The sequence below is a fragment of the Natrix helvetica genome (genome assembly GCF_964273705.1).
Source record: "Natrix helvetica genome assembly, chromosome: 4".
Classification (NCBI taxonomy): Eukaryota; Metazoa; Chordata; class Lepidosauria; order Squamata; family Natricidae; genus Natrix; species Natrix helvetica.
In genome coordinates this window covers 146,271,461-146,291,349 of record NC_138550.1, presented here as the reverse complement: position 1 = coordinate 146,291,349, position 19,889 = coordinate 146,271,461, and the positions used below count along the sequence as shown (strand labels likewise).

General features: G+C 36.2%; 1 protein-coding gene across 7 annotated transcripts in view; it reads left to right on the top strand.

Annotated features, from left to right (window-relative positions):
* The window catches only part of UBR5 (ubiquitin protein ligase E3 component n-recognin 5), a 91,244-nt gene extending 74,452 nt beyond the window's left edge, over positions 1-16,792 (top strand). For 5 of the 7 annotated variants that reach the window (XM_081950163.1, XM_081950160.1, XM_081950161.1 and 2 more), the window contains exons 45-60: positions 738-955; positions 1,881-2,001; positions 2,086-2,184; positions 4,685-4,928; positions 5,137-5,196; positions 6,140-6,254; positions 6,535-6,679; positions 7,723-7,853; positions 8,436-8,496; positions 9,548-9,723; positions 9,918-10,002; positions 10,571-10,726; positions 10,911-11,024; positions 11,701-11,845; positions 12,325-12,410; positions 14,296-16,792. In XM_081950163.1, coding sequence (XP_081806289.1) covers positions 738-955; positions 1,881-2,001; positions 2,086-2,184; positions 4,685-4,928; positions 5,137-5,196; positions 6,140-6,254; positions 6,535-6,679; positions 7,723-7,853; positions 8,436-8,496; positions 9,548-9,723; positions 9,918-10,002; positions 10,571-10,726; positions 10,911-11,024; positions 11,701-11,845; positions 12,325-12,410; positions 14,296-14,508 — 2,169 coding nt within the window. In that variant the 3' untranslated portion in view covers positions 14,509-16,792. The remainder of the gene's footprint in view (positions 1-737; positions 956-1,880; positions 2,002-2,085; positions 2,185-4,684; positions 4,929-5,136; positions 5,197-6,139; positions 6,255-6,534; positions 6,680-7,722; positions 7,854-8,435; positions 8,497-9,547; positions 9,724-9,917; positions 10,003-10,570; positions 10,727-10,910; positions 11,025-11,700; positions 11,846-12,324; positions 12,411-14,295) is intronic. The other 2 variants (XM_081950165.1, XM_081950164.1) reach the window with 1 other exon arrangement.
* The last annotated feature ends 3,097 nt before the right edge of the window (positions 16,793-19,889 follow it).

The window sequence follows — 19,889 nt, the reverse complement described above, 5'->3', positions numbered from 1 at the left end:
GTGAACTTCCTGCCCTTGTGAGACCCCTGCCTTGGCTTAGAAAATTAGAAGACAGTTTTCTTTCTTCTTTATAATTGCTACTCTTAAGAAGGTGCTGCCACGTTTTTACCTTGTTGGTTTTGATTCTTTTTTTAAAATAATTTTATTTAAGATTATAATTGCAACCTTTGTCATACCATGTTCCAACTCTTTTATCTATTAAAAAAAAAACCAAAAGCATCAACATTTGAGTCCTGGTGTCATAAAAAGTCTGTTAAGATTTGTCAGAAATAATAATATATAATTTTTAATCTGGATCAAAGAACTATTCCCTGCTTATCCAAAGGATTCTAATAACTTTAAATTAGTAAATAAGCAATTTCTGACATATATTTACATTGAGGTGTCCTGAAGTCACACAGTTGCCATTTGTGATCTTTACAAGCAGGCTTCTTGCTAGCAACCATTAGTAAATCCAAAGTTATTGCAGAACATTGCACTTAACAAACACTGCCAGTAGTGCTGAAGTGACTTAACCAAACTGGGCACGGTCACCTGACACTTTATTTAATGATTATGTCACTTAATGATAAAATTGTTGGCCCCATGAGGACTTTAGGCAACTGAAATTTCTGATCCCACAGATTTCTTTGGAAACTCAGCACACTTAAGTTGGATTTTTCAGAACCATATTGAGGAATATGTCTTGAAAGTGTATGACATTATTTCAAAAGCATTTTAATATCCTTTTCAATTAGGTTCTTCCAACCAAGATGTCCTATGCAGCCAATTTAAAAAATGTGATGAGCATGCAGTATAGACAGAAGAAAGAAGAAGAACAAAATGTGCCATCAGAAGAATCAGAAGGTTCAAAGCCGGGGCCATCAGCACACGATCTTGCAGCACAACTGAAAAGCAGTTTACTGGCAGAGATTGGGCTAACTGAAAGTGAAGGACCTCCTCTAACATCCTTCAGGTAGCATTGTTTAAAGAAGAAGTAAAGATGTAACTTTCAGTGGGGTTACGGAAGTTGTCTGGCTGGGGGAATTCTGGGAGTTGAAGTCTGAGTTAGATGGCAAAAAGAGAGAGAAAGAACAAGTGGTATCTACTCCTCCTGGGTGTCCCTATGCAGCCTAGTGGGTAGTTTCAGGATGATAATAGAGACTTCTCTCTCTGCCTGTTAAGGCGTTATAGATCCTACTATCTTTCCAGTGTAGAGAAAAGGTCTGCATCTTCCTGCAGCAACACACAGTTTGGGCTTGGGAGGAATTGAAATAGGTAAGCTGAAGTGAGGCATTTCTAAAAGCAAAATAGACTTATCCCAGTATCAGATAATTCAAGACTTAGGGCAGAGAAAAAGCAGGTATGTGGATAGAGGAATCCTGAGATTCTGAAAATCACCGGATGAATCTTGTGAATCTGTGGGGAGTATGAAAAGAAAGGGAAAGATTATGTCTGAGGAGGAGAAGAAACATGCTTTATTATTAGGTGCCAACAGATAATCATCAATATAAAACAGCTCCCTGCCCAGTTTGTTCTCCTTCCTGTCTACATGATTAATTGGTTTTCTTGCTTTTTTAAAATAATAATGCTAAGGACACAATTTTTAGAATGGGCTTTGGAAGCAAAAGTTAAAAGAACTTATTGAATTTTCAACAAGAGACTCTCCACAGTTCAGATTTGATAAGGCAAGCAATTTTGAATTGTGGCTTAGCTTGCCATTGAATTGGGTGGCAGGAATAGTAATTTTATTTTAAATATTATTCATTTTCTTGCCTGCGTTAAAACACTCCTTGATCTCACTTGTAGGATGAATGTTTCCTTAATCTTGCTAGATAGAAAAGCAAGATATATAAAAGTGACTGCCTTCTTGATTAGTTGTTTGTATATTTGTTTCACAGGCCACAATGTAGCTTCATGGGAATGGTAATTTCTCATGATATGCTGCTTGGACGTTGGCGTCTTTCTCTAGAGTTATTTGGAAGAGTATTCATGGAAGATGTAGGAGCAGAACCTGGATCGGTAGGTTTTTGTTTTGTCAATCAAAGGGCCGCTTGGTGGTATTGTGGGATTTTTCTCCTATTAATGCATACATTATCTTTGTAGATCTTGACTGAATTAGGTGGTTTTGAAGTGAAAGAATCAAAATTCCGCAGAGAAATGGAAAAGCTGAGAAATCAGCAGTCTAGGGATTTAACATTAGAGGTAATGAAATTGATCTTTCTTATTTTAGTTTGATTTAAAAGATGGCATGTAGTGGAATATCCTGTTTTTCATTTCAGCATTTAGGGTATAAAATTGATCTAACATCCAAAATTGTTTCAGAGAAAGTGATAGAATAGATTTCAGAATAGGCAGGCGCTAGGAAGGTCCAAGAAATCTGCCAGATTTCTGCGTGAGTTAATTAGCAACACCTGCCATAATGGATTCCGCCATATTGTGGAAAGTGGTATTGAATGGAGTCACAAACTTCTGTGGTTTTTTTTTTTTTTTGGTTTTTTGAAGTAAGTAATCTGCGTATGCACATACATAGCATTAAAACAATTTAGCGAAAGAAAAGATGTGTTAGAAAAAGAATTTGGGGGGATTTATATCACAAACTACACATGTATACAAAAGTTCTGTATGTCAGAAAAAAAATACCAATAAAAGTTGTAAAATTATTAATTTTTTTAAATAAAAACTTGATACACTAAAATGATGTTCTATATTAAAGGACAGTAAAACAGTTATCTAGTCATCCAGAACATAGCTGAAAGCCAGTTTAAGTCAGTGAGATGATAGACGGTTGATCGTAATGCTACGATCAACTACACGAAATCTGGTTTTGTAGGGTTGTGTGTGTGTATTTTTCACAGTACTAAAAATTGGTTAGGATGCTAATTAAATTAGAAACTCTGAGGAAGGTGGACAATGAATAAAACAAATCAGCATAAACCTCTCAAGCCATATTTTTCAGTTCATCAAGAAGTACCAGTTTACAATATCAAAAGACCATTTAGTTACTATCAGAAAACCCAAAGATTAGCTAAGTTGCCAGGTGGTATATAACAGCCAATATTAGGACTTGGCTGAACCTTCTTGAACAAGAATGCTACAGTCAAGAAGTCCATTTCTCCCATTTCCATATAATACATATTGCTCTCAATAATGAGAAGCAAAGAAGAGCTTATTTGGCGAGCTATTGAGTCATGTATCATATTTTTCGGAATATAAGACGCACCTTTTTCCCTTAAAAAAAAAAGGCTGAAAATCTGGCTGCGTCTTATACAATGAATACAGCATTTTTGCCTCCTGAAACCATGCCCCCTTCACCAAAATGGCAGTGCATAGACTTTAGGAGCCTTGCAGAGTGCTCCTGGGGGCTGGGGAAGGCAGAAATGAGCGAAAAATGGGCCGTTTTTGGCTCAATTTTGCCCCTCCTCCAGCCCCCAGGAGCACTCTGCAACGCTCCTAAACCTATAAGCCGCCTAAAGGCTATGCATACTCTTTTTTTTGACCAAAAACGACCCATTTTTGCTTGTTTTGGGGGGGCACCCCCCAGGAACACTCTACAAATCTCCTAAAGGCTATTCATGTTCTTTTTTGGGGGGAAAACGGGCCTGTTTTTGCAAAAAACGGGCCGTTTTGGGGAGGTCTGCAAAGAGTGCAAAAACTTTTTTTTTAAAAAAATTGCTTCTTCAAAACCTAGATGCGTCTTATACTCCGGTGTGTCTTATACTCTGAAAAATATGGTATATATAGAGAGAATTGCTGTCTTGAATATCAAAACCCCAACTTATTTAGAGCTTTAAATATCATTGCTAATACCTTGTAATGGACCCGTATCCAATTGGAAACCAGAATAGTTTAGATAAAATTGATGTAACGTGGTTCATGTATAGTATTCTCTATAGTAGCTGAGCCACTTTTGTGCTACTTCCAGATTTCAGATCTGCTGAGAATAGAGAGCCAGTTAAGGCAGCAGGCTGGAAAGTGGGAGAGTACGAACTCTATTCCTTCCCTTAGCCGTGAAAGCCTGATGGATGGCCTTGGATTAGTCACTCTCTCTCAGCCCAATTCACCTCAAAGGATTGTTGTTGTGGGAAAAATAGGAGGAAAGTGTGTTGGATTTGATTCTCAGTTATAGATTTTGGAAGGATCAAGCAAACCAAAAAGTTCAAACTACATGTACATAGTAACTCAGAATAATTGAATCAATATGTGACAGTCTCAGTTGAGAAAAAGTTAGATGGATTTGGGGTATTTCAAAATGGAGGTTTTTTTATATTTCCTTCATTGAATTTGCTAAATGGTATCTCGGGAGATCCTAAGCTAAGGAAATTTGTTGTTCATCCTTAATAGCACTGATTTCTAATATTTTAAAATATAATTTCCTGACATGATATATATTATTACACTACATGACTTTTTATGTTAAAGAAAAATACTGAAACAGTACTAATGGTAGTTTTAATATCATTTGAATCTGATATCACCGTAGTGATCTTCTAACTCATATTCCTCTGATTCTTTTACTGAAACAGCTCATGGACAGCTGATCATTCTTACTACAGTCATAACAACTTTCTGAATAATTGGTGAAATGCTGCTCCTAAGAGATGTTATTGGGCAGACTTTGAGAGAGTGTGTAGTCATATAACACTAGTGTTTGTTCTTCCTTTTTCTTCAGAGGTTTAAACTCTTATTCTGATATGTCTGCTAGGTTGATCGGGATAGAGACCTTCTGATTCAACAAACAATGAGGCAGCTCAACAATCACTTTGGTCGAAGATGTGCTACCACTCCAATGGCTGTCCATAGGGTAAAGGTTACATTTAAGGATGAACCAGGAGAAGGCAGCGGTGTGGCACGAAGCTTTTATACTGCTATTGCACAAGCCTTTTTGTCAAATGAGAAACTGCCAAATCTGGATTGTATTCAAAATGCCAACAAGGGGACACATACAAGTAGGTATCTCAAAGAATATGTTTTATATGTTATTTAACATGTATGCATTTGCCAAAGAGAAGGGCAAAAGGTTATGCTGTAGTCTAGTAAGATGTTTTAATGATCAAAATTAAGGGTCTAAATTGTGTAGCTACTTCACTTTTGGAACTCCTTATCTTGCTTGCCCTATGGGATTAATTACCTTATCTTGCCTTGTTGGATTTATAGTTGGAAGTTTTCTGCTTACAACGTTTGGACTGGAGTATTTTGAGCCAAAGGCAGTTACAGGTTTGTGGAAGACCTTTTTTCCAGGTCCGAGAATTGAAAGGGACGTTGGGGGCACAGTTGGTGTTAATAAAGTGACTCATACTGGTTCTCTGGTTGTGTTGCCTTTGTGCCATGCCCCGGATCATCACACCCTCTGCTACTAAGAGATTTATTAATAACATTCAGCATAGAAGAAATACCAAAGGAAGAATAAGGAAAAAGAAACAATGTTATGTAGAGAAATATACGTATCCTATTTCAGTTACATGTATTTGGGCCTATCATCCATTTAGAAATTGTTTGAAGTTAGAGTGGCATTGGAAAAAATATGAGGACTGACATATGTCCAGTCCTCACATATTAACTGTCACAGCATCATCACAACCACATAATAAAATTTTGGGTGCTTGGCAACTGGCATGTAGTTGCAACAATTGCAGCATCCCAGTGCCGTGTGATTGCCATTTGTGAATTTCCCAGCTAGCTTCCAAAACACAAAGTTAACGGGAAAAGTCAGCTTTCTATAACAAAAACACGATTTACTTAACAATTGCAATGATTGGTTAACAACCATGGCAAAAAAGATTGTAAAATTGGGCACGATTAACTTAACAACTGCTTTGCTTAGCAACAGAAATTCCGGTCCCAGTTGTGGTCATAAGTTGAGGACTAATTATATTGTAAAGGCCTTGAGAATTAATAATACTTTGAAGCAAGGAAGGATTCACAAATTCTCCTGCAGTATATTGTATTTTTTGAACTAGGATAAAAGTCTTCTAAAATGTTGCTTAGAATGGGGAGGTAAAATTAGATGAAAAAGTGTTATTGCATCAGTTTTTAAACCTTTTGTAGAAAGCTTCCAAACTTAAATTTTGTATTCTTCTTCCTCTCACAGTTCATGATTCTTTGTATTAGTTATGGTTCTTATAAGAAAAACTCTGTACAAACTTGACTGTCTCCTCAGGTCTAATGCAGAGATTACGGAACAGAGGGGAGAGAGATCGAGAAAGGGAGCGGGAGAGAGAAATGAGGAGAAACAGTAGTGGGTTGCGAACTGGTTCTCGAAGAGACAGAGACAGGTAAGGTGTCCCCCTAACATATAAATTTGGCTCAGAGAATTTTCTGATGTTAATTTCTAGTAATAGGGAGCAGGATAGGACTTAAGAGCAGGGTATAACTCTCTAAAACGTCTTACAGAATCAAGGATTCAAACATAAATAAGAGACTGATGTCCTGTCCCTTTAACAGAACAGAAACCCCATTTTTATTTTCTTAACACAGTCCCACAATTCAGTATCTTGGTCATATGGGGAACAACAATAATTTCGGATAAAGAACGTTTGTGTGTGTGTTTTAAAGGGATTTCAGGAGGCAGCTGTCCATTGACACCAGACCTTTTCGACCTGCATCTGAAGGAAATCCTAGTGATGACCCTGATCCTCTTCCAGCACATCGACAGGCCCTGGGTGAAAGACTTTATCCCCGTGTACAAGCAATGCAACCTGTGAGCTTGTGTCTCTCTCTACTTGGGGAGGGCATTATTTTTTTTCTTTTTTTTTAGAAAATATTCTAACCTGTTTTATTTGAGGGTTTTATAGTCTTTGCCTTAATTTGTCCTTGGACGTTTCATAATTGGTGTTGAACATGCTATTATAATAAGACTTAGCTTAATATGCCACAATCTGTAGTAGAATATATTTATTTAATGAATGTATATAGCTACAATATAAATAATCCTAGACCTTGGACAATATAAATAAAACAATTGTGCGTGTATAAAAAAAAAGATCCACATTTGGACGAGCCTCATCTTTTAATAATTAGGTCAGCATTCAATGCAAGGATTTGTGTTATCTTATGAGTAACATGTAGATAACATGCCTCCTCTGGGCAAGACCCAAGATCATTCCCATACCAACCTACCTGCCATCCTTTTTTCTGAATGCCAGGTTAATGGCTATTTGAAAAATCTTCACATTAAAATAAATTTCTGGGTTAGCATGGATCTTGTGAATATTGCTATATCTAAGAACAGAATAGACTGGTAGATTTTAATTAGCATTGTGGCTGTTTGTGACATGTATCATTATTGCTGCACAAAAAATCAGAAGGATTGAGAAGGATGGCTGTAAGATAGAACTGGAAACAAGCAAACCTAAATATAGAAGCATTGGTAGATAACTAGAAAAAATCCAAGGCTGGAACAGAATTTGTTCTGAGTCTGAATGTGTTAGATAATAATTTGCTTATTGGGCTCTTTTTTGTGATTGGGATAAACCCCAGAAAAATAATTCTTCCACATTTTCCATATTATTTGAATTCAGAATAAATTATATTTTACTATCTGGATTTGCTCTTCCTATGTCTGGAATAGAAATTTCCTGGGGCCAAATCCCATCCCATTTATCCTGTGGTTCTCTACCAATAATTTTAACATATTGGGAAGCAGACAGATAGCAGATTTTTTTTCTGCATAACTAGAATAATAATTAGGTGGAGGGGAAAAGTGTAAGCATTGGAAAATAAATATAAATTACATCTTTTCAGGCATTTGCAAGCAAGATTACAGGCATGCTATTGGAATTGTCACCTGCACAGCTGCTCTTGTTATTAGCAAGTGAAGATTCCCTTCGAGCAAGAGTGGATGAGGCTATGGAGCTCATCATTGCACATGGGAGGTAATTTATTATTCATGAGAATTAAAATACGCACGTGAATTTCAACTATGGTAATGATTAGCTAAAAGTTCCTTAAGAAGCCAAGGTATCTAGTTTACCTCCTCCATATTTATAAACAAATGGCTGAAAATTCATCCCAAATTTTGGACACATTATTTACTATTACACAAAATTTTGGATCTTTTTGATAGTGGAAGGGTCTCTTTTATCCTATCATAAGGCGCATCCACAGCATGCAAAAATGATGAAATATGTATTGTGACACTGTGACACAACTCTTCTTGTTATGTACAAGAACTTGTTATGTGCAGTGTGTAACACAAGTGCAGAAAGGGCAACATTTGTTCACGATCTGTTTTATCGTCCTCTTGCCTTCCCCCCTAGCATCTGTGTCTACTAGTTTGTGTTGTGGCTATGTTTAGAGATTCCAAGTGGGTCTTTGAAATTTCTGCAAGAAATGGAGAATGCATGTAGGTGTGATAAGTATATGAATAGTGCCGTTTCTGCTAATTGCTGCTTGGCTGTCCTCTATCTGTAAACATTATAGTGGCTCGATGTAATTGATTTTTATTCTTTTCAAAGGGAAAATGGAGCTGACAGCATTCTAGACCTTGGCTTGTTGGATTCTTCTGATAAAGTACAAGTAAGAAACATCTGTAGACAATGCCTTTATTAATTTACTGTTTAAAGATGTCTGAAATATCTAAAATAGAGAAATTCATTTACCCAGATGATTTTTTTTAAAATTCACATTCATGAGACCAGAAATCATATGAATTCCCAGAGTCATCAAATTAAATAACAACTATAAAAGAATCTCTCAAATTCCATGAAGCCACGGCAGTTGAAGTTCTGAACAAGAGAGACTACATGCCGCATATTATCACAACTTGCTCTTGCAATACTTACAGCCTCAATTTTGTCATGGAAATTGATCATACAGCTTGTCCTCATTTAGTGATTGCTGTACCATTGAATAGGGACCATTCACATTTTGGGCAGTGATGAAAAAGTAACTTTATGATCAGTCGTGACATTTACAACCTTGTAGATCTATAAAACAGGAAAACTGAAATAAAATTATAAGCACAATTGACATTTCACGTAGTCGCCACTTAATGATCAAGTTTCTTGTCCCATTCATGGTATTAAATGAGGAGTATCTGTAACAAGTTTCTATGCCCAGCAATGGTTTCATTTACTCATCTTAGTCTTATACCAGGGAAACAGATGGCATAAGATTAGCTGTTTTCCTTTTAAGATGAAAAATTGTATCTGGATTGAATGCATAGTAAACTCATTCAGACAACACTTTTTTTAGTTTCATTTCACAATACTTTGCATGCTACTTCTTTACAAATTATTGTTCATTTGTTCTTTCCTTATGTTGAATTGATGAGAGCATACAAGCCTAAACCTTTTTTTTTTTTTTTTTTGCATATCGGAAAACTAGTTATTAGAAAGAAATTCGACTATTCCTTTTAGTTTTTATTTGCTTGAAGAGATGATATGTACAAAACTAAAGCAGAGTCCATATTTTAGAAACTGCTAAATAACTACATAGATTTACTGGTATATTATTAAATTAGCATTAGCATTTGTTTAAATCACCTTTTTGAATGGCATATTTTGAATATACAGTTCAGTACTAAAGAAGTCAGTTTTTATTTCTATTGTGTGTTTCTTTTAAAAAGGAAAATAGAAAACGACATGGTTCTAGTCGTAGCGTTGTGGACATGGAATTAGATGATACAGATGATGGTGATGATAATGCACCACTGTTTTATCAACCTGGAAAACGAGGTTTTTATACACCGAGGCCAGGCAAAAATACAGAAGCCAGACTGAATTGCTTCAGAAATATTGGCAGGTAAAATATCCTCTAGATGAGTGAATTGCTTTCAGACAGAAAAACAATACGAAATGTATATATGACAGTAAGTGTAATAAGATTGGGATTTTCAACCCAAATTTGAAAATAATGACTCTTGTTTCTTAATACTTCTATGTTGATATTATTAGCAGTTTCTGTTAAAATATTAATTGCTTTCTACTGATTTTCAGAATTCTAGGGTTGTGCTTGCTGCAAAATGAACTATGTCCGATTACATTAAATCGACATGTAATAAAAGTTCTTCTTGGCAGAAAGGTAAGCACCTCAGCATAGAGCTGCTGCATTATGTGATGAAATTTGTCTTCAGCTAAAAATGTAGGGCATTGCTCCCATGACATCCATCCTTCTGTTTAAAATGTTTGTTCCCTTCCTTACTATCAGATACTTTTCTGGATAAAGGTAATAACATTTCAAAAACCTCCATTCTGGGTATAATGCAGAACTACACATAAGATATCAGGTGATTTTTTTTGGTAGATCGTTATAGTTTGTCTCCTAATTCTTTCATTCATAATCTTCTAAGCAGAAATTTCATCAAACAACTAAAATAAGCCATTATTTTTAAAACAAAGTAGAATTCCAATTTTAGCCTGATGGAGGTCACAAGGTCAGTTGGTCATAAGCCCAAATTAGATGTAACAATCAGTTTGAGAACTAATCTATGCCCATATACTGTTCACCTTTTATGCTTATATTGTGATTTATTTAACTTTTTGATCAGGTATGAGAATATTAGTTGTAAAACCTTGCAAAAGTCCCAGCGATAAGCTTACCTGTACAATGGAACATGATTAAATGTTTGATGATTACTTTTTATTTGCAGGTTAACTGGCATGATTTTGCCTTTTTTGATCCGGTTATGTATGAGAGTTTACGGCAACTCATCCTCGCTTCCCAAAGCACAGATGCTGATGCAGTTTTTGCAGCAATGGACTTAGCTTTTGCGATAGACCTGTGCAAAGAGGAAGGTGGAGGACAGGTAGGCCCGAACTACTGTGGTTAATGTTACTTCCTCAGAATCTCTTTTAATGTTAACGTCAGTAGATACTTCAGTAATTTTAGTGACAAATGTAAGCAAGACTAAGATGAGTTGTGAATAAGTGATGGTTACGAAGCCTTTAATAATATTTTAAAAATAATTCTGTGTTGCATTATTTTTCTAGGTTGAACTTATTTCCAACGGTGTAAATATACCAGTCACTCCTCAAAATGTATATGAATATGTCCGTAAATATGCAGAACATAGAATGTTAGTAGTTGCAGAACAACCTCTACATGTAAGTGATGTGAAATCTTCTTGGAATTTGATGCACTTTTTCTTAGTATTGTTCTGTAAAGAAATATTGTTGAACGGATAGATACAAACTTTTAAGCCATCCATGAAATATCACATTTCATAAAACATTCAGAAAATCTGTCGCAGAAATACTTCTCTTAGTATCAGCAGTATATCTGTGTGAAATTTAGAATTAGCATAGTAAATACTGTTCTTCCTCCTGATCCATTATGAATAAAGGTGAACAAATCTGCCAATTTCCCATTTGATTCTTAATTTTTCTGCTATTCTGTTTCTGGAAAAAAAATGTACTTATTCTCAGCTAAATTTGGATTGGCCTTGGTAGCTGAACCAAAACTTGTTGTAAATAATATTCTGCTTCTCTGTGAGCCCAGTTTCCCAGAGTAGCTCTCTTGAGGCTGAGAACAATTCCAGCTGATCTCTTGATTCCAGAACATAAAATAGTTAACTTCAGGTAAATACGCAGAGGACATCACACACATCCCTCTGTACTTTACCTCTGGGTCTGGATGACGTGAAGCAAAGGATTATTCTGGGAAAGTGTTGCTGCAGTTTGTGACAAGAACTTGTGTATCACAGCAAGGAATCTTGAATTGCATTGTAACCCAGCAGTGTACAGTTGAGTGCTAAGATTCTGTTTCTGGTGGCTTTTTCAGGCAATGAGGAAGGGTCTGTTGGATGTACTCCCAAAGAATTCATTAGAAGACTTGACAGCAGAAGATTTCAGGCTTCTAGTCAATGGATGTGGTGAAGTTAATGTGCAGATGCTAATCAGCTTTACTTCTTTCAATGATGAGTCAGGTATAATATATTTTGATTATAAGTTGCACCACAATAAAATTCTGATCAGCTTCTTTGCATATTGATTAAAAAATAAAATGTTTTACAAGTGATATAGGGTTATCCAATGTTGTATAAGCTGGCCTATTCCATTCCTCTAGAGAAGATGTGAAAGGGATCTAGTGGGAATATGTTCAGTCACTTGTATCCATTCTTCTGGTGGATGGAAACAGTTGTGTGTAATCCATACATACTAGTGCTTCTGGATTGTAGTTATCCTGTGCCCACTGGGGAACCTCTTCACAAATTAAAAATGATAATTATGTCTTTCAGATACAATTTTTGGAATTTTTGAAAATTTGAGATCACTTGCTTAATGCAAAATGTAATTTATATCGAACATTGTATTACTGACCAACTAAAGAGTAGTGCTGTTAATCATACTATTTCAGTAGCATTTAATACATGATTTTGATATTCTTTCATTTCATTTTGAATAGGAGAAAATGCTGAGAAACTTCTGCAGTTTAAACGATGGTTTTGGTCCATAGTAGAGAAGATGAGTATGACTGAAAGGCAAGATTTAGTAAGTATTATTTCTTTTCCTTGGACCATACCTTTTGAGTAATTGTTAAATTCCTTTAATGCTTCGAAAAGTTTAAAAAATATTATTCTCACTTACATATTATTAACCAGTTTTTTTCTCATGTTGGCTTATATCCCATATACTTCGGGTTTAGAATTTCTTTAATATGAAATCCTGAGATAACATTGCAAACTTTTGAAAGTGAGGGATTTTGAATAGCTATTTGAGATATGACATGGAATTTTCCATGGAAAGTGAAAAAATGTAAATGACAAATATCTAGTCTTTAGAAATACTTAGAAGATAGATGTTTTTCTTTCCATTTTTGTCTTTTGTCCAGTGCAGGTCTCTAGAGTTGGGATTAGTTGCTCACAAAAAATAATAGTACAGTGTAGCAATAAATTTGCTAGAATGTTATGCATTCTACAAATTCCCTTATTTGTGGAAGTCAAAAGAATCAGATTCTAAGGAACATTAATGAAATGATGTGTCTCATTCCTAAGACCAGTGACGTGCAGTCAGGTGAGGCAAGTGAGGCACAGCCTCACCACTCTCATCATGAAAAAAAAAAGTAAAAGGAAAAAGCTGAGCTAGTTGCTGCCTCACCGTGGATGACTCTGCTTAACGTCACTGGTGCTCTCCCTCCCCAAGTGTAGTGACTTCCTCCCCAGGCCCCCATTCATTTCTCTCTCACACACACACAGCTGGATAAAACTATATAAAAATCTAGCCCAGCTTCACTGATTACAAGTTTGAAAAGGCAACGTGGCTCCACCTGCAATCAAACTACACTTGGGGAGGGAGAGCACAAGCGAGCACTGAGGAGACCACAGGAGGAGGCAGGAAGCCAGGCAAAGAGCCATGCTGTAGTACACATACTTCCCCCCCAGCCTCTTTCTTTTGGAAGGCTCGGCTCCCCTCCGGCTTCTCTGCCTCTCCTCTCACCCCAGCCTGCCAGCAGGAGGTGGTGGGTGGGCTTTATTGTGTTCCAGGCATTTCCCACCCAGACAGCAGGCTGCATTTGCAATGGTGGAGGTGTTTGGGAAAGGCAGCAGGGGAATTGGGGGGGGGGGGCGGCAGAGGAGCTGCTTTCAAGCCACTGGAAAAGATATCCAATCCAACTTTTGTGTGTGTGGGGGTTTGTTTGAGAGTGAGTAAGAGAGGGAAGGGGTAGGAGAGATAGTCCAATCCAACTTGTGTGTGTGTGTGCGTGTGTGTGTTTGAGAGAGGGGGAGGAAGGGAGAGAGGGAGGAAGGAGGGGAAGGAGAAGAAAAAGAAAAAGAAAGAAGGAGCAAAGGAGAAAAACAAATGTTGTCGCTTTAAATTGGAACTGAGCATGCCTGGCTGTGGAATTCTGGGAGTTGGAGTCCACAAGTCTAAAAATATTTGAAACCCAGCACTGTGTCAGTGCCTCACCAGTCATAAACCTCACCACACGTCACTGCCTAAGACTGTATAGTTCCTATAGTTCCAGGTAAATATATTTAACTTAAATGCAAACCTCTAATCAACATTAAAAAGTACAACAGGTGGAAAAGGACATTCAGTCCATCTGTGGCGTTTTCACCTGAATATTACCCGCATTACTTGAATATTTACCAGTAAAAGTTTTTAAGACGAGAGATTTTACATAAATCTTTCTTAAAATTAAATATGTTAAGAAATTGGTAGGTGTTCATTTTAATGTCACTTTATACAGCTCTTGCGGTTAGGACAGAAATATTAACAAAAAGTGAGATAGATGAAAAATGTTAATATAAAAATATGTGTTGTTTGCAAGATACTATCCATATATATTTGTTACTGGATATGGAATGATTAATATCAAAATTGGGTATGAATTTATTTAGTGAAGGATTAACATGTTTTTTTTAACGGCCCTTAGGTCTACTTTTGGACATCTAGCCCCTCATTACCTGCTAGTGAAGAAGGATTTCAGCCTATGCCATCCATCACAATAAGACCACCAGATGATCAACACCTTCCTACAGCAAACACATGTATATCACGCCTTTATGTTCCACTTTATTCTTCTAAACAGATTCTTAAACAGAAGTTACTACTCGCCATTAAGACCAAAAATTTTGGTTTTGTGTAGACTATTAAAAAAAAGTGTGTATTGCTGTATAATTATTACTAGCTAGATTTTTTGTAGAGTTTCCATTTGTCCATAAAAGTTTATGAAAGTTAATGCTGTCATGCCCCCTCCTGCTGCTGGTACCGCAAAGATAAAATGCAACATTCCCAAACAAAGTTGGCAACCTAAGGGCTGAAGAAGCACTGGCGATGTTAGATTGTGATCATTTGCTAGTCATTAACTTCTTGGCCAAATCCAGCCAAAGATGACAGCAGAACAATATAAATTACACTGTGATTTAACTTTTTGCAAAAGGGGTGGAAATATGTCAAATGTTCTTCAAAAAAAAAAATTCACTGCTGCCTTTCTGGAAAGTGTTTCAGCAAAGGTGCTTGTATAGAGGGAATAGGAAATTTCAAAATAAAAGATGAAGTATGTCCTGTGGTTTATTTTAACTTTTTTTTAAAAAAAAAGAAAAATGGTGTTTAAGTTTGTGGTTGGCTGCAGTTGTGCATCATGTATATTGAACTTGTAAAAAGTTCTTGCCAGTTAGAGCTAAGAGTTGAAATCATTCACGTTTGCTTACAAAAACCACTGCCATTGCAATTTTGTCTGCTTGCACTGGACTCTGGCACAATAAATACCACCATTAATGTTTTGCATGTAGTCTGTATAACCTTAGTGAGATTCTTTTTGTACGTAAGAAGGAAGCCAATGCACAGTATTTAATCGTTTACAATCAACATTTTGTATCCCTCTTTTCTTTGAGCAGTCAGTTAGGAGGCTTATACCTCCAGCTCAAATCCAGACACTAGTTCTGCTGTGTCTCAAGCTGGTTAAATTTTCAGCCTGGGCACTACCTGGTAACTGTAAAATGTTTATAAGATCATGATTATTTGAAGGTACATTTTGGAAAAAAAATTTAATGTTCGTGAGCAGCTTAACTACTTTTGTATCTAGCCTTTTTTAAGTATCTTGTTACAGTTTTTAATAAATTACAGTCATACTGAAAAAAATAGTTTTTATTTATGTGAACTGTATATTTTAGTTGCTACTGCACACCACAGTTATCTATTAAGTTATTTGTAAGTGAATAAAACTACTCTTCCTCTTCAGTTAAAATAGAATCAGTTCAGTTTGCATTTTACAGTTAGCAGAAAAGTTAAAGATGGCCTGATCCAACAAAGTATATAATCGTTTCATCATACATAGCTTACTCAGCACAAAAATGTTTGCCAAATGCAATGTGGTGCCCATACAAAATGCTATTTTTATTAAAGCATTTTAGTGCATAACATTTCAGTATATTAAGATCCTACTTAGTTGAACACTAACATATTGTAGGAAAGAGGAAGATTCTTTTTTAATTTTATCCTTACCATCTCATAGTCAGGAATTCCTTAATATTTGTTAACTCTTTTTTTCTGTGTGGATTTGGCAGGGGGTGGGGGGAATTGCACATCATTAAGAACTTGCCTGAATTTCTGCCAAAATGGACCACCTCTTCTCTTTCTCTATGCCAACAACTTTCACGCCTCTTTCTGCCTTAGCTTGAAAATAGCATCCTGCTTCTGTAGAGTATCTATTGTTTTGGCAGGCACTCTAGCAGTGTAAATCCTAACTGTAACCTCTTTTAAATAAAGACTGAAGACTGTTCTCTTAAAAGCTGACTGTGCCAGGCTTACTCAGTTTTTTTTAAAATTAAATAGCAGGTGCTTCATTTATTCCCCTTGCACATTTTGATGAAATCATTCTTTCTGAATGACAGCCCTTTTAAGGATAAGGATGGAGTTTTTTATGTTTGGTATAGAATTCAGGTTCTGTTTTTGAATTTGCTACTTGGCTTATAGCAAGTTTCATAATGTCTGAGCCTCTTGCATTCTGTAATTTAAAAAAATGCTACCTACCTCACAGAAGTGTTGAGGCATAAAGTTAATATTCTCCGAAGCCCTTTTAGGAAAGGCTGTGTATATTGTAAAATATTGTTATATATAACCTGTGTATATCTAGCATATCCCTATGTTATATGTATAGCTCTGTATATAACACAATTGTTTTACAACAGTCACAGCAAAATACATTACAAAAATTCATAAGCCTATACAGTAGCGTGTGTGTGTGTACACACACACATGTACACAAACAATACTTCGTTGTTACTCTAATGCCAAGGGGAAAGCTAGAATGATTAATGTTGTAGTCATTGACTCAAAATGTGTATGTAGCTATATAAATAGCTTTTCTCTGTATATTTGAACATTATCAAGCTTTTAATAAGAAATGCTTATTAAAATTGTACACCGCATTACTGTGTGGCTTAAATTAGTTTCTTTTAAATATATAGCAAGAAAAATCATAGGAAAGTTTTCCAATAGTGTCTTGAATTTTATCTAACTTTTGATAATCATATTCTTTTAAAAGCTGGATTTTGGTTACTTTTTTCCCTCAGAAGCTACTGAGCTGAATGGGCTTGAAATCGTGACAATTGAGTTGCTATGGTAGCCCTCTAAAGTCTTTTGGGACTTTCGTGATCCATGGAACCTCAGTTCTGTAACGATGTATGGTATTTTGGTAATTGAATATCCAGTCACCAACTATGAAATCAACCCAAATAAGAAATGATATGTGCCCCAACAAATTATGGTACCTTCAGAATTTCTTATTTCATGTTGCCCACAATTTAGCCTTTTGGATTAATGTTAATTTGAGGCAAAGCAAGGTTATTCTGTACATCTGTTAGCACCATTGTCTATTGATCAGGCCAGCTTTTTAGTTTTGCAAGAAACAGATAAAACATGAAATGGTGAAACCTATGAAGATTTATAAACAATTAAAAATCTTATTTAATCTGGTTGTTAGCACTATACGTTTAACATGGCATACATGTCAATACTACTATTTGTCAGAGATAGCATGAGTGTTGCCACTTGTTCTAGTTAAAATTTCAGAAGGTGGAAGCGGCTGAAAATCTAGCTGTCAAGCTAGTATTGTGGGTAATCCTTTAGACACTATATCCTAAATTTTGGTATGCTTTATAAGTAAACTGACAAGCAAAATGAGGTATTTAAGCCCCTGAAAGGACTTAATTGTAGCAATAAAGACATACGTTTTACAGTTATAGGTTTTTGCATGCTATGTTTCATTACAATAAGAAAAGTATTTTTGTCTGTAAGGCTACAACTGCTTTACAGAGCTGTCTTCTCTTCTGGATAATAGGGAAAGCTCTTTTTTCTCTTCTCTAAGTATGCCAGGATGTTGTTTGAAGACTTGCCTATGTCTGGGCTCTCATTCAGTGTGGTGTAGAGATTGAAGCTCTTCAGACTAAGATTGGAGACATCTAGGCATAAATCCTTTATGGAAATTTACTGAATAACTGGGAGAGTTACTCTTGCTCAGCTCAACCACTCTTACAGGATGATTTTAATTGGGTTAAAATGGAGATAATTATGCAAGCTGCCTTGAAAGGCAAGATTAACAAAAATCATACAGAACATCTACTCAGAGGAAGAGGAGATAAAGATGATGAAATGGATTTGGGAGATGCAAGTTGTACATTGAAGGCTTAATGTTTTAACCTTTTTTGTACCTGTTGGTAGCTGAGAAATATTTTAATATTGTAAGACACTGCATATCCTAAAATGTAGCTACCTTCAATTAAAAATTTCTTACAATACTTAAATTTCTGACAAAATCTATTTACTCTGTTTAGATATTTGGGAAAAAAAAGCTGAAAAAACATTAGGGTCAGTATTGTATCCTTGGAGAAGTTTTTCATACAACATCTGACACAAATGTTGAATTAAGTTTCTTTCAAATCAAATTTGACTTCTGGTTAACTTTATGGACACACCCAACAAAATTGTTGTTTACTTAACAATTCAGAAATGGTTTGGCAGTACCTTTTCAATTTTTTAAAACCTCCCTATCTAATCTTCAGTAGGTCTCCAATTCACAGGGTGTCTTTCAGGCAAGTTATCAGTAGCTGAGTGCTGGTGAACTAATAACCTAACTATTTAGCACCGTAAAAGCTTTTGACAATATTATGTATTTATTATAAGACTATGTGAGCCCCTGTGGTACAATGTGGAAGATGTTGGACTTGAGCAGAAAGATTGAGCTTCTACTCCCCCCCCCCCAAAAAAAAATCATGGAGGCCCCAATTGACTTTGAGCCAGGGATCAATACATTTTATAGGTGAACATTACTTTACAATTCAATCTGCAATTACTCGATACTACTTTTTAATCTTTTTAATGTTTTGGGACTTCTGGCACACATATACTGTTTCACATGCATACATGTTGGGAGGAAGAGAAATCTCCAAGGTTAGTTGAGCCACAAAATTATGGAAGGTACAGGACAATTGCACAGGATTTTTAAAAATTTAATTTAAAATCCAGTTGCCTTTTAAGGTAAATTGGGATAAATACCGATTTGCATGAGAAGAATTCCAACTCTAAAAAAGCCTTATCAATTCAGCCCTGCCCCATGTCGTGATGACTGAGCACCATAGAATATGTTCAAATGTCAATACACCTCTTAAAAAATTAAAAGGATATCCTTTCCATAGAGAAAAGTGTGGGAGACCAATATTGAGGCAGACTTACATAAAAGAGATTGCCAATGAAATCCAGAAGTAACCATTGCAAAGTTTGCAGAATGGGCCCCAGATTGTTTGATACTTCTGGTGGTTTCCCCACAAACCGTGTGTGTGTGTGTGTGTGTGTGTGTGTGTGTGTGTGTGAGAGAGAGGGAGAGGGGGAGAGAGAGAGCATAGTTTCATGCTTCCTAAATTCTGCATGTGCACAGATGGGGCTTCACTCCTTTGTGCAGCAGGATTCCTGGTGGGCCGTGGATAAGGGGTTGGGGACTACTGTCATATCCAATAGTCAACAAATGTATTCAGGAAACTCAGAAGCAAATAAGATCTATTTTTCCTATTATTTCTCTCTGATAGATGTATTTAAAGGCCTTTTGAGACCAGGCAGTTAAAATATCAAGATTAATGGCAGCTGATAGTCTAGTTGTTCCTTAACTTTTCCAATTCCCTTTTAACACCATCTGAGTATCACTCTCAGGAGCAAATTCCAGATATACTTTTAGGACGCAAGACTTAGCAAATACAGCAGAAAATGACCAGAGTAAATACTCATAGAATTGCACTAAAACCTCTATTTGAGAAGTAACATCTAAACATTTTTGGTGCCTTCTCTTGACTCCTGATGGCTTTCTAGCCTAGTCCCTGCAGTATTTTTGGCAAAATTTCAGAAGTGGCTTGTCATTGCCTGCTTCTTAGGACTGACCCAAGGCTATCCTGCTTTAGGCTTAATGTGAAACAAGAACTACCAACTCCAGGTTTCTAGCCTGGTGCATTTCCCATATCAAATGGCTCATTCTCAACC